At 48.7% G+C, this 12,002-nt stretch overlaps 2 protein-coding genes across 9 annotated transcripts in view; one reads left to right on the top strand and one right to left on the bottom strand.

Annotated features, from left to right (window-relative positions):
- ATPAF2 (ATP synthase mitochondrial F1 complex assembly factor 2) overlaps positions 1-2,092 on the bottom strand; it is a 22,731-nt gene extending 20,639 nt beyond the window's left edge. For 4 of the 8 annotated variants that reach the window (XM_070228339.1, XM_070228337.1, XM_070228338.1 and 1 more), the window contains exon 1: positions 1,736-1,891. In XM_070228339.1, coding sequence (XP_070084440.1) covers positions 1,736-1,868 — 133 coding nt within the window. In that variant the 5' untranslated portion in view covers positions 1,869-1,891. Of the gene's footprint in view, positions 1-1,209; positions 1,327-1,735 lie in introns of all 8 variants that reach the window. The other 4 variants (XM_070228335.1, XM_005597826.4, XM_005597827.4 and 1 more) reach the window with 3 other exon arrangements.
- Positions 2,048-12,002, top strand: part of GID4 (GID complex subunit 4 homolog) — a 27,391-nt gene continuing 17,436 nt past the window's right edge. The window contains exons 1-2 of the mRNA XM_023653661.2: positions 2,048-2,689; positions 8,063-8,122. Of these exons, the coding sequence (XP_023509429.2) occupies positions 2,501-2,689; positions 8,063-8,122 (249 nt within the window). The 5' untranslated portion in view covers positions 2,048-2,500. The remainder of the gene's footprint in view (positions 2,690-8,062; positions 8,123-12,002) is intronic.

Raw genomic sequence — 12,002 nt, 5'->3', positions numbered from 1 at the left:
GGTCACCAACTGGGAAACTCTCCGAACCCTGAGGTTCAGGGGTTTTATGGAGGCTTCAAGGCATAGCCATGATTGATTAAATCACAGGCCATTAGTGATCAAGTCATTCTCTTGCCCCTCTCCTCTCCCCAGAGATCAGGAGGTGGGGCTGAAAGTTCCAACCCTCGATCTCGTGGTTGGTTCCCCTGGCAACCAGCCCCCATCCTTAGGGGCTTTCCAAAAGTCACCTCATTAACATAAACTTAGATGTGGTTGAAAGGTGCTTGTCATGAATAACAAGATGTTCCTTTCACCTTTATCACTCTGAAGTTATTTCAGGACAAAAGACCAAATATTATAACAAAACATTATCCTACAACTCTTATTGCTTAGTAAATTACAAAGGTTTTAGGAAACGTGTGCCAGCACAGGACAAAGACTAAATATATACATATTTCCTATAACAAATCACAGTATCACAGAGTCCCTTCCTTCTTCCTCTTTACTGGCTCTTCATTGCCCACTTCCAGGCCCTTCACCTGGGCCCTGATAGGGGAAACCTCAGCTCCCTGCTGCATCTTCCCCATTTGTATAAAATTATGGGACTTAGAAGAACTCTCGGAGGCAACCTAGTCCTTCAACTCACAGAGGAAAATAAGGTGAGAGGAAGTAGTCACATGCCCAAGATCACACAGTACCTCAGAGGTTCAGCCAGCATCAGACCCCAGATTTGGACTTCTGCCACAATGCCAAACTGCCTACAGAGTTCTAAATTTTCTAAAGCAGACGTTGTTACACCAAGGTCCCTCAATCCCCGCTGTCACCTCTGGACATGTTCTAGCCGCCAACACTCCTCCTTCTCTACACCAAACTCCTACTCATCTATCAAGACTCAGCTTAAACATCCCTTCACCCAAGATCCTTTCTAGATCCGCAACACTCCCAAGATGGGAGTAGGTGCTTCTTAGTGTTCTCACAGCTTCTTTGCACTTCCCTTATCACAGGATATTATCAGCTACTGTTTAATCAGGATCGCATACCCTTCTGCACTGGACAGTGAACATCAGCCATGTGAGAAGTATGTGTCTTGGAGACCACAGTGCCTTTCGCCCTCAGCACAGAAAAACTAACCGAATGGAAGGAGAGTGTTACTACTCTCCACCCACTTAAGGGAGTCACTCCCACTCTTACTCTGAAACCTCTCCCCAGAAGCAAAGAGTGAGCCACTACCTTCTCGTAGGCCTCCTCCTAGGTGATAGGGCAGTAGGAGGGAGGGCCAGGAAACCTGCAGAGAAAGTGGCCGAGATGCAAGACTGCCGGGGTTCCAGGCCCCTTCTGTGCCGGGTCCTGGGGACACAGAAAGCAGTCAGACAGGCCGACCTTTGCCCTCCCTAAAACTCTCAGAGTCTGCTCTGTGACCTTGGCGTAGTCCTGATCCAGAACCTGAATTTCCTTGCCTGAAAACAAGGATGACATCTTCTTTCCTTACTGAAGAGAGGAAAGCCACAAGCTTTGAGAAGAGATGCACTTGCCAAATGTCAATTACTGTGTCCTGCCGTGCCGCGCTTTGTGCCCTAGGGTGGTCCCTGCCCTTGCCTGGGCTTCTTTCCCGATCTGAACTAGCATCCTATTCACCAGCGTAACCTCAGGAGCCCGCGCCCTGCCTCGGTTACCTCTGCCCGCACGGCCGAACCCCGCAGCCCACCCTAGCCCAGCTCGCTTTTGGCCAAAAGGGAACGTGCCTGGCCTCCCTCACCTGTCAGGGGGGCGTATGCCCGGGCTTGCAAGCGGGGGTTTGGCCCCGGCCCCACGGAGGCGATGAGGCCACCCCGGGGCCGGTTCAGGAGGCGGCGCCCCTCGTCCCACAGCCGGAGGCAGCTCCTCCACATCGCGCCTGGAAGGACGACCGGCGCGAAACCTGAGAGCAGGAAACACAGAGTGAAGGGATCCCCAAGCCGCACGCTCGGGCTGTACGGAAACCTGTCACCGCCTCCCCCAGAAGCCTCAGCCACCCCTGGACGCCGCCATCTTCCGCATGACACCAACGGCGCGCCGTCGCTCCCGCGCGCCTCGTGCGCACACCCCCGGTCAATCAGCATCACAAACGCACCTCGCCCCGCCCACTCCACGCCGCGTCTCGGGAAGAAGACTACAAGTCCCAGAGGGTCCCTGGCGCACCTCGCCACGTGTTTTCTCTGCCCGCCAATGGGTGGAAGCGCCGCATGAGCCTGCTCCCGCCCCCCGGGCGCGCCCGAGCCAATTGGAAGGGGTGGTGTGTGTGTGAGGGCAAGTGGGGAGGGGGACTCGGCTCAGGACCGGGAGGCCCTACTCGCAGGTCTCGGGGTCCCGGTGGCGGCCGGAGCGCTTGGTCCGCAGGCAGTGGGCGAGTGGTGCCCCTCCCGCCCCAAGCCCCACGCGCGCGCACCCCAGCCCCTCCCTCCCTGCCACCCTCCGCGGCTCCCGCGCGCCGGCGGCGGTTCCTCTCCCCCTCCCCCCAGCCCTGGCTCCGGGGGACCCCGCGATGCCGGTCCGCACCGAGTGTCCCCCGCCGGCCGGTGCCTCGGCCGCCTCCGCGGCCTCGCTCATCCCGCCGCCGCCCATCAACACCCAGCAGCCCGGCGTGGCCACCAGCCTGCTCTACAGCGGCTCCAAGTTCCGCGGCCACCAGAAGAGCAAGGGGAACTCGTACGACGTAGAGGTGGTGCTGCAGGTGAGCGCCGGGCCGGGCTGGGGCCCGAGGGCCTCCTCGCGGCGCTCACGGGCCGTGCCCGCCCCCGGCTCCTCGAGCCCGCAGCCGCGACCAGGCCCTCGCCGCCAGGCCTCCTGCAGCCGGCGCTTCACCCCCGGGACTTGCCCAGCTGGTGTCTCACACTCTTCAAACCCCAGCCCTGACCTGCCCCCTCACACCCGGAGCCTGTCGTGAGCAGCTCCTGGCAGACCTTGAACACTTCCCAGACATGAAGCCCGGGACCGGCCCGCCTGGGATCCGGAAGCCCCCTAGGACTCGCCACCCTCAAACCTGGGTCCTTCATCCTCGTGACCTGTCGCCGCAAGATCAGCCCTCCCTCATTCCCTCTCAGATCGTGAAGAACTCTCCGTTGGTTTCTCCTGATTCGGGACCCTCCCCAAGGCTAGGCCCATGTCTGGTTCTCCCAGTCCTGAGACATGCCTCCTTGCCCTCTTTCCCTGGTACCAGGAATCCTCAGACCCTGGGGCCCCCCCTCTTCCTCCTATGATCTTTGGGACGAAACTTAGTCAGCCCCCTCAGATCTGGGAGCACCCTCACTTCGTTAGCTCCTGGGCCTGAGAGCCCACAGCCCACAACTGACTCCTGGCCCATGGCCTCCCTCAAGACCAGGCACTCACATCCTGGCTGCTCCTGGGTGGGACTTCTCACGGCATGTTAGGAATTGTGTCCTGGGACCCCCTACTGCTCCAGTCCCTTCCTGGCTGGGACGCCCAGGCCTCCTGCCCCAGACTTCTCATACTCCCTACCCCTGTGCTCTGGCCACTTCCAGTCTGCTCCCAGGCTCCCTGGCCTCCCTACCCAGACCGTCCCACTTCATAACCTTCATATTCCTCTTTCCTTAGCACCTGGCAACCCTATTCTTAACTTTTATCTACGTAGCCAGGGCTTCCTCCTGATCTCTGAAACCCATGTACTGGGAAATGTAACTCACTCAGTTTTATTTCTCACATGGATAGTTCCTTCTCATGTCCATCCACCTCCCCTCATTTGACCTGGATTTCTGATTGTCTGCTGTCAGCCCCCGATAGCTTCGGAACTACAGCCTCACCTGCCCTGGCCCTTTCCTGCCCCTCACCCCTCTCATGCAAATGGTGGCACATTTGGCATTTTTTTCCAGGCGAAGGAGATGAACAGTGGTTAATAGTCCTTTTTCTCTCCCTTCCCTACAAAACCGTTCTTTCTTTCCACCTACCCTTGCCTGCCTTAGGACCCACTTCCCCCCTCCCTCTGTCCCTTTGTCCTTAGCCTGACACCCTGCTTCCTTCGCTGTTCCCAGAAGCCCCTCCGAGCAGCTTTCCCCCTTGAAAGGTCTTAGAGAAGTTTTGTGGTCCTAGTGTGCTGCTTTAGGGCTCCCATGTGTGAGGAGAGGATGCAGGATGTGTCTTTTCCTTAGGCTTGCCCTTTGCCCTTTGCAAATTTTAAATCTTAACCTCTCTTCTGAAAAAGTAGGTCTTCCACCTGAAGGACTCTGGGAGTGCATTTTCTTTCTGCATACTGCATTCATCAGCCTCTTTTTTCTTACTGTTTTGTGGGAATAAGTATTTTTCTCTTTTTTTGATTGGGAAAACTACATCTTCATGTTAATTGTATCTTTGGTCTATAAACTTATATTTCTGTTATGAGCCATGATACTTATTGTAAGTGAAAAACTTGTGGCTGAGATATTTCGGTCTTCATAATTATATGTCTCACGTAGTGATACCCCTTCCCTTTTGCTTAAAATGTGAGAATTTAGTATGAAGGTACAGGCTTCTTTTTTTTTTTTTTTGCAAGTAATTACAAAATTCTGGAAGTGCGATCCCTGGTGTGGACCATGTTTGGAATGATCTTGAATTTGTGCCCATTGTTAAATTTGATGGTTTCTGATGTAGGGGACAACTGGCAGGGTAGCTAAGTCTCAAAGAGAAGTCTGTTTTGGTTACTCCGACAGCTACTGTCATTAGTGTGTTATTTCTGAATTCCTGTCAGGTGCCAATTTCCTTGTGAACCAGTGGAAGAAGTGATTTGGTTGGTGCACGATTGCTAGGTCTCAGGGCAGCCCAGAGCAGAAACCTGGCTGACGGCTGGAAGCCACTTGAGTAGGATGTCTGATGGTGGGGGTGGTGGTGATGCCCAGGAATGCTGCCCTACATCTGGATTGGTGAGCTGTTTGTCCATCATTGAGACGAGTCAGTGGCATGTGAATTGCCCCATCATCTGGTTTTTCAGCCAGAACTAGTTTCTTGGACTCGACCTTCCTAGAATACTTCTGCCTTTTATAACTCAGCCTCTTTCCAGCTTTCTTTCTTTTTTTCATATCAGCTTAATTGGGATATAATTCACATACCATACAATTCAGCCTTTTAAAGAGTACAATTCAATAGTTTTTAGTATATCCACAGAGTTGTGTAACCATCACTGCAGTCTAATTTTAGAACACTTTCACCACCCCAGAAAGAAACCTCATACCCCTGGCCGTCACCCCCCTCCAACTGTATGCAACCACTAATTTTTTCCCCCAAGATTTGCTTATTCTGGACATTTCATGTAAATGGAATCATACAATATGTGACCTTTTGTGTCTGTCTTCTTTCACTGAGGATGATGTTTTTAAGGTCCACCTGTGTCAAAGCATATGTCAATGCTTCATTCTTTTTTATGGTTGCATAATAGTCCATTGTATGGATATATGACATTTTATTTATCCATTGATCAGTTGATGGATATTTGGGTTTCCACTTGTTGATTGTTAAGAATCATGCTGCTATGAGCATTCTTGTGCAAGTTTTTGTCTAGACAGACATCTTCAGTTCTCTTGGGTGTATACCTAGGAGTGGAATGCCTGGGTCATATGGTAACTCTATGTCTAACATTTTGAGGAAGGGCCAGACTGATTTCCAAAGTGGCTGCACCATTTTACATTCCCACTAGCAATGTATGAGTGTTCCCGTTTCTCCACATCCTCGTCAACACTTGCTATTGTCCATCTTTTTGATTGTAGCCATCCTAGTGGGTGTGAAGTGGTATCATTGTGGTTTTGATTTGAATTTCCCTAATGACTAATGATGTGTTGTGCACCTTTTCATGTGCTTTTTGGAGCACTTTCTTTTTTAGAGATTTCAGTTTGAAGAGTTCCTCAAACCTTTGTGATTCTGACTGGGTTTGTTGTTGTTGGTATTACCATGACTATTCTCTTTCTCCTCTGCCATCCAAGAAGCCAAGAGTGAAGCGAAGGCCAGGGCTACTGTGAAAAGAGCAGCTGTTGGACACAGCTGTGCTGTGAGAACTTCTTGCTAAGCATTTGCCTTGTTCTCTTTCTCAGGGAGATGCCGGCCTGTCATTTGGTTAAAGCTCTCTGAGTTGTGGTGTATTTGAGTTCACCAACCGTCATCAAGATCAATTTGGGCAGAATGAGAGAGACACGTGGTTGAACGGAGGCCAAACTGAAATTCTGATTCTTGAGCATGTGATAATCCATGCAAAATGGTAGCCAATTTACAGTTCAATTTTTAATCTTATTAGCAAATATCCTTGCCACCTGATCCCCTTTCCAGCAGCTGTGAAACCCCAGACTATGTTGAAGGCAGTGAGAACTGCATCCATGAAATTTAAGGCCTCAGCTTAGAGCTGTGTGTCCTTTAATAAAAGTTCTTTGCTGAACCACGTCAGTGCGGGTCAGCTGCTTTAGATAATGTCCAGTGCCAAGGTCAGCAGATGCTTTTGCAGTTTTCACATGGAATACCTTTGTCACAGCACCAAAACTGGGAGCACTTCAGCCTCATTGAACCCACTGGCTCTGGTGCTGACCTCGTCTGGTTGACTGGGTTCATTACAGTTTTTGCGGATCGCCTTAGTATTTGATTTATGGGGTAATTTGGAAGTGGTGGAGTCCCTGAGTCTGATAAATTCCACAAAACCTTTCCAGTTTCTTAAAATGAGACCTCACTTAACATTAAAGTCTCAATGTGCTACAGTACCACTGTACCCTGTTTGGCTTTAATTCTAGGGGTTTACTCTCTGAGTGAATCCCACTGTCATGAAATCTGAAAATCTGCCCATTCAGGATGAGTATAAATTTGGGTGAAATGTACTAGTTAGTATGCGTTCAGCTGCCAGTAACCATACCCATTTCAAAATAGCTTAAAGAATAAGTGAACCTCTTATCTCACATTGCAAGGAGTTTAGAGAGGGCTTGGTTCCAGACTGGCTCATTCAGCAGCCTGTTTCCTTCCATCTTTCTGTGCTGCCATCCTTGGCATTTCCTGGCCTGTTTTTCCTCATGGTCTCTAGACGGCTGCCACAGGACAGGGCACTGTGTGTGGATGCTGCCACCACCAGGGAAGAAAGAGAGCCCCTTCAAAGCCAAAATCTTTCTCAGAAGCATCCAGGAGACTTACACACTCATCTAATTGGTCAGAACTGGGTTACTCACCCCTAAACTGATGACTCGCAAGGGGACGGGGACACATATTTGCCTTGGATCCCTCAGGCTTGACCAGGGCTTGCAGAGGCAGGGTAGGTGCCAGAACAAGATCTGGGCCCTGCGTGCGTGGAAAAGTAGGGAATTGGTTGTTGGGTAGGCATCTGGCGGTGTCTCAGCAACTGATAATTGATGACTGCTAAACCTCAGAATCTATGCCTGTTACCCCTGTTTATTTTAGGCTCTTCTTTTCATCAAGAAATACAGGCATCCATATATGATAGGGACAGAGTGAACATTCACAATATATTCAGATTTTGGGTCAGCATTTTGGTTCATAATTGAAATTTATACTACCTACATCTTTGTAAGATGCCTCTCCTGAACATTCTGCCCATTTCATAAAGAAATAATGCAGGATGGTACGTAGTGAAAATGTAGGGGAGTGGTAGACTTGCTCGACCAGTGATTGAGCAGCATGGAGATAGAAATAGGCTAGAAAGACATGAGGAAGCCACTGAAGCCCAGGTTAGGGATCACAGCATGTTTACAGGCAGACATAGAGGCCTAGGGCCTTGCAGTGCACAAAATCTGTAGACCAACGGGAGACTTGTGTTGAAGGCAGTACTGAAATGAGGTTTGAGCGGGCTCGGTATTCCAGAAAGGTACTTCAGTCTCAAGATATGCAGCTGAAGGAAGTTGAGAGTGTCCTGGGATCAGTTTGCTTCATCAGAACAGGCATGTGGGTGGGGAGGACTCACGAAGGTCTCAAAGGCCAGTGAGCTCTGGGCATGCACCAACCTCCAGGCCTCCCTTACTCTGCCTGGCCTTGCAGGTGCCTTTCACCGAGGGACAGGTGGATTTCCAGAGTCCGTCCAGCTTGTCCCCTGATGGTTCCTCTGTTTGTAACAAGGCTGTTTGTCCTTTCTTTCCAGCATGTGGACACAGGGAACTCTTACCTTTGTGGGTACCTGAAGATTAAAGGCCTGACTGAGGTAAGCACTCCTTCAAATGAAGCAGACTAGAAAGTGGAACGCTTGCTCAGCAGTCTCAGAGCATGAGAGGAGGCAGTTTCACCGCTCTGAGGCCTGGCTCGAGCGCCTGGTTTCAGTGTGGTTATTGTACGGTAAACACAAAGCATGCAGTTTTGATGTGTCCTGTTGGAAAGCACACAGATTCACAGATCTGTAAAGAAAAGTTTGTAAGTAAGTTACAGTGTGACTTTTTATTTTCAACCCTTTTTGAGAAAAAAATATATATTAAGAATATAGCAACCACACTCATCATAAGTTTAACGATTTCTGAGGTAAGGACCAATTGGTCAAGAATGGAGGTCTTTGAGGTTCTTTCAACCCCTCAGGTCACTGGAACAATGAACAGTGATCATCCTTAACAGAAGTAACTGCGTAAATGTAGAGTGTTTTCCTTTCTTCAAAACAACTTTTTAAACCTCAGAACTCCTGGAAATAGAGAAAGCAAGAAAGAGCACTAGTGAATAACAGGAAGAAGGCTAGTGAACGGGCTGCCTCGCTCCACAGCAAGGGCCTGGGCTTGACCTGGCTGCAGGGTCCTGTTGGCCTTCGCACTTCTCACCGTCTTTATAGCCCAGCAGGGTTTGGAAATGAGTGGAAATGAGAGGTGACATTCTCACTCTACCCCTTACTGGTTCCATGCCCTTTCGTTTCTCTTCATTTCAGTTTCCTCATCTGTAAAATGAGAATTAAAAATACCTGTTCTGGGGGCCGGTGCAGTGGCGTAGTGGTTGGGATCACGTGCTCTGCTTCGGTGGCCTGGGGTTCACCAGTTCACATCCCAGGTGCGGACCTACACACCGCTGGTCAAGCCATGCTGTGGCTGGCGTCCTACGTTTAGAGTAGAGGAAGGTGGGCACGGATGTCAGCTCAGGACTATTCTTCCTCAAAAAAATAATTAAAAAATACCTGCTCAGTCTCTTCCAGGGGCTTGTGCTAGTGAGGAGGAAACAATGTAAGAGCAAGTGGTAGGCTGTACTGTGATACAAACGTGGAATACTAACCGCGGCCCTGGTTAACCTCCGTCTGGAAACAATTGTTTCCATCTCCTTGATTCCATCTGCCTCTCCTACTTCTCTGGTAGGAGTGTGACAATTTCCTATGAAGTTTGCTGAAGATGAAAGCCAAGTGAAGGGCTCTAAGCTTTTACTTTGTAGCAGTAGAAAACATGTAGTAAACAATGCAGTGTTGATGTGTCCTATTGGATGCAGGCAGCCAAATTATTTATTAATTGAGTGCAGAACATAAACATTTAACTTCATAAGGAAACCAGCAAAATTTGATGTGTGGAATGTTAACACTGGCTCCAAAACCAGTCATTTTGGTTATAGGAAGCTGCACAGAAATGGTAAATAGCAGTAAAAATCCTGAAACCGTGTACAGAAATGCTGTGAACTTCCCATGGGGAGCAAGTAACCCTTACTGAGGGAAGCACCTCTGAGTCATGAGCAGCCAGGCTCCCTTGAGGAGGTGCTGTGGGCACGGCCCTTCCCTGGGGGTCAGCCCAGGAGGATTGAGGTTCACGACTGGAATGGGAAGGCCGTCCCTCCTGGCCAGCACTTCCTGCCTGCAGGCGGAGTGACCTCAGGGGCACACGCCTCCCCAGAGTGGCCTGCTCTGGGTCGAGCAGTGGGCGCAGCATGTAGTCAGAGAAAGGCTCATGTCCTCCCTGAGGTTCCTAAGTCCTGCTCAAGCCTCAGGATTCTTTGAATTCATCTTTTTTAATAACTTTTTTTTAGGCGCTTTACTGAAATATAGTTCACATACCATACAATTCATTTATTTAAAATGTACAATCCATTGGCTTTTAGTATAGTCATGGCATTGTGCAACTATTTAATAACTTCTTAAATTACAAATCTAATACGTGGTCGGCTGTAGATAATCAGTAAAGTGCAGAAAAGGGTGACAATTCTTTGCATGATTTTACAACTTTATTAAATACAGTTATCCGTTTTTGTTTGCTTTCCCATTTATAGTTGTCAAAATATCAAACATAATTTATTTTAATAAAACTATTTAAATGGTTTGGATTTTAGTCATAGTCTTCCTCATGTATACAATATGGAAAATTATTAAATTGGAGATAATTTGCCTCTTAGCCACCTCACATTCACAAGTAAGCACAGCTTTAAAGTTTGTGTGCTTTCTGAAAATGAAATCTCAGAATCATGGAGAATAGGTGTCAAATGACATTCTCTTTGCAGTTCTGAGCCAGCGACCAGGAGGGAGAGGTACCATCCCTGGGGAGGGCCCCCGCCGCTGGCATGGGGCCTGGGAGCCCAGCCTTTGGGGAGTCACAGCCAGGCCCTGCACTCACTCACTAGACAGATTTGGAACGGTTTGGAAGCTCCCGCTGAGGTTGTGCTAGACTTGCTTGGAACCAGGGAGACAGGTCACACTAACCAAACTCATAAGAGACTGATACGTAAACAAGAGTGCTTGTTTACTCACTTACTAAACGAAGTACATGCATGTTCTGGAGGTTCTCTCTGACTTACTGGCCAATGGAATGTTAATCTCCCAGAAGGCAAGTCTACCTAGAAAGCCGGACCCATCATCAGACAGTTTTTAGCGGGCCTGGAATCTGTGAGGGGAGTGGGTTGGGCAGCCTAAATGCCTGGCGACAGCCAGACCCCCCCCATGAAGCCCTCCCCTGCTTGCCGGCTGGGGCCGGTGGTGCCTCCCCCCTCTGACATCCCACCTTCACTGACAGAGGCTTGTGTTGGACTTTATAAATTACCACCAATTTGGCTAGAGTCAAGTGTTTGAATTTCCTGGTCCTGCCCTGAGACCTATTTTGTCTTTTTGGTGACTTCTGCACACATTGGCTCTCATTCCTTAGGTATTTATTTTATTTAATTCTCAGAGTTTTAGTCACCGTGATATATTGCATAAAACATTTTTTAGAGAGAAGTCAGTGCAGAATTATTCATTAGGAAAACTAGTGATTTGAACTGTAAGTATTTTCTTTGTATTTAATAGGACCACCTTATCATTTTGTTCTCTCTCATTATTTTTTGTGTGTGTGAGGAAGATTATCCCTGAGCTGACATTCGTGCCAATCTTCCTCTATTTTGTATGTGGGACACTGCCGCAGCATGGCTTGATGAGCGGTGTGTAGGTCTGTACCTGGGATCCAAACCCGCAAACCCTGGGCTGCTGAAGCGGAGCATGTGAACTTAATCCACTATGCCACTGGGCCGGCCCCTGTTCTTCTCTCTCTTTGTGGAAGTTTTGAAAAAAATTAGAGTTCATAACTCAGAAAATCAATATAAATAGCTTTTAATTTAAAATCTCAAGTCAGGTGCTAACTTAACATAGGTCTTTTTTCCTTAATACTCCTTCCTAAAGCATCTTGGTATAATTTAGTTTATACCTTAAAAATTGAGTTTCCATTTAGGAAATTTTCTTCTCTTTAATTTTTTTTTTTTTTGGAAGATTGGCACCTGAGCTAATATCTGTTGCCAATCTTCTTTTTTTTTCCTTCTCCCCAAAGCCCCACAGTGCATAGTCATATATTCTAGTTGTGATTGCCTCTGGTTGTGCTATGTGGGACGCTGTCTCAGTATGGCCTGATGAGCGGTGCCATGTCTGTGCCCAGGATCTGAACCAGCAAAATCCTGGGCCGCCGAAGCAGAGCGTGTAAACCCAACCACTTGGCCACAGGGCCAGCCCCAGTCTTGTGTTTAATTTCTTCCCGCTTTGTATATAAATATCTATATGAGGAATCCAGTAACAATGTTGGGGTTTGGAGGTTATGGGTTTGGGGGAGTGTTAAATGTGTAATATTTCAGAATCCGCTGGTAATAGAATAGAATGCCCTGGCGGAGTGTCATCATGA

Source organism: Equus caballus, chromosome 11 (assembly GCF_041296265.1).
Source record: "Equus caballus isolate H_3958 breed thoroughbred chromosome 11, TB-T2T, whole genome shotgun sequence".
Classification (NCBI taxonomy): domain Eukaryota; kingdom Metazoa; phylum Chordata; class Mammalia; order Perissodactyla; family Equidae; genus Equus; species Equus caballus.
The sequence above is the reverse complement of the archived record's forward strand: the minus strand, read 5'-3'. Positions and strand labels throughout refer to the sequence as shown.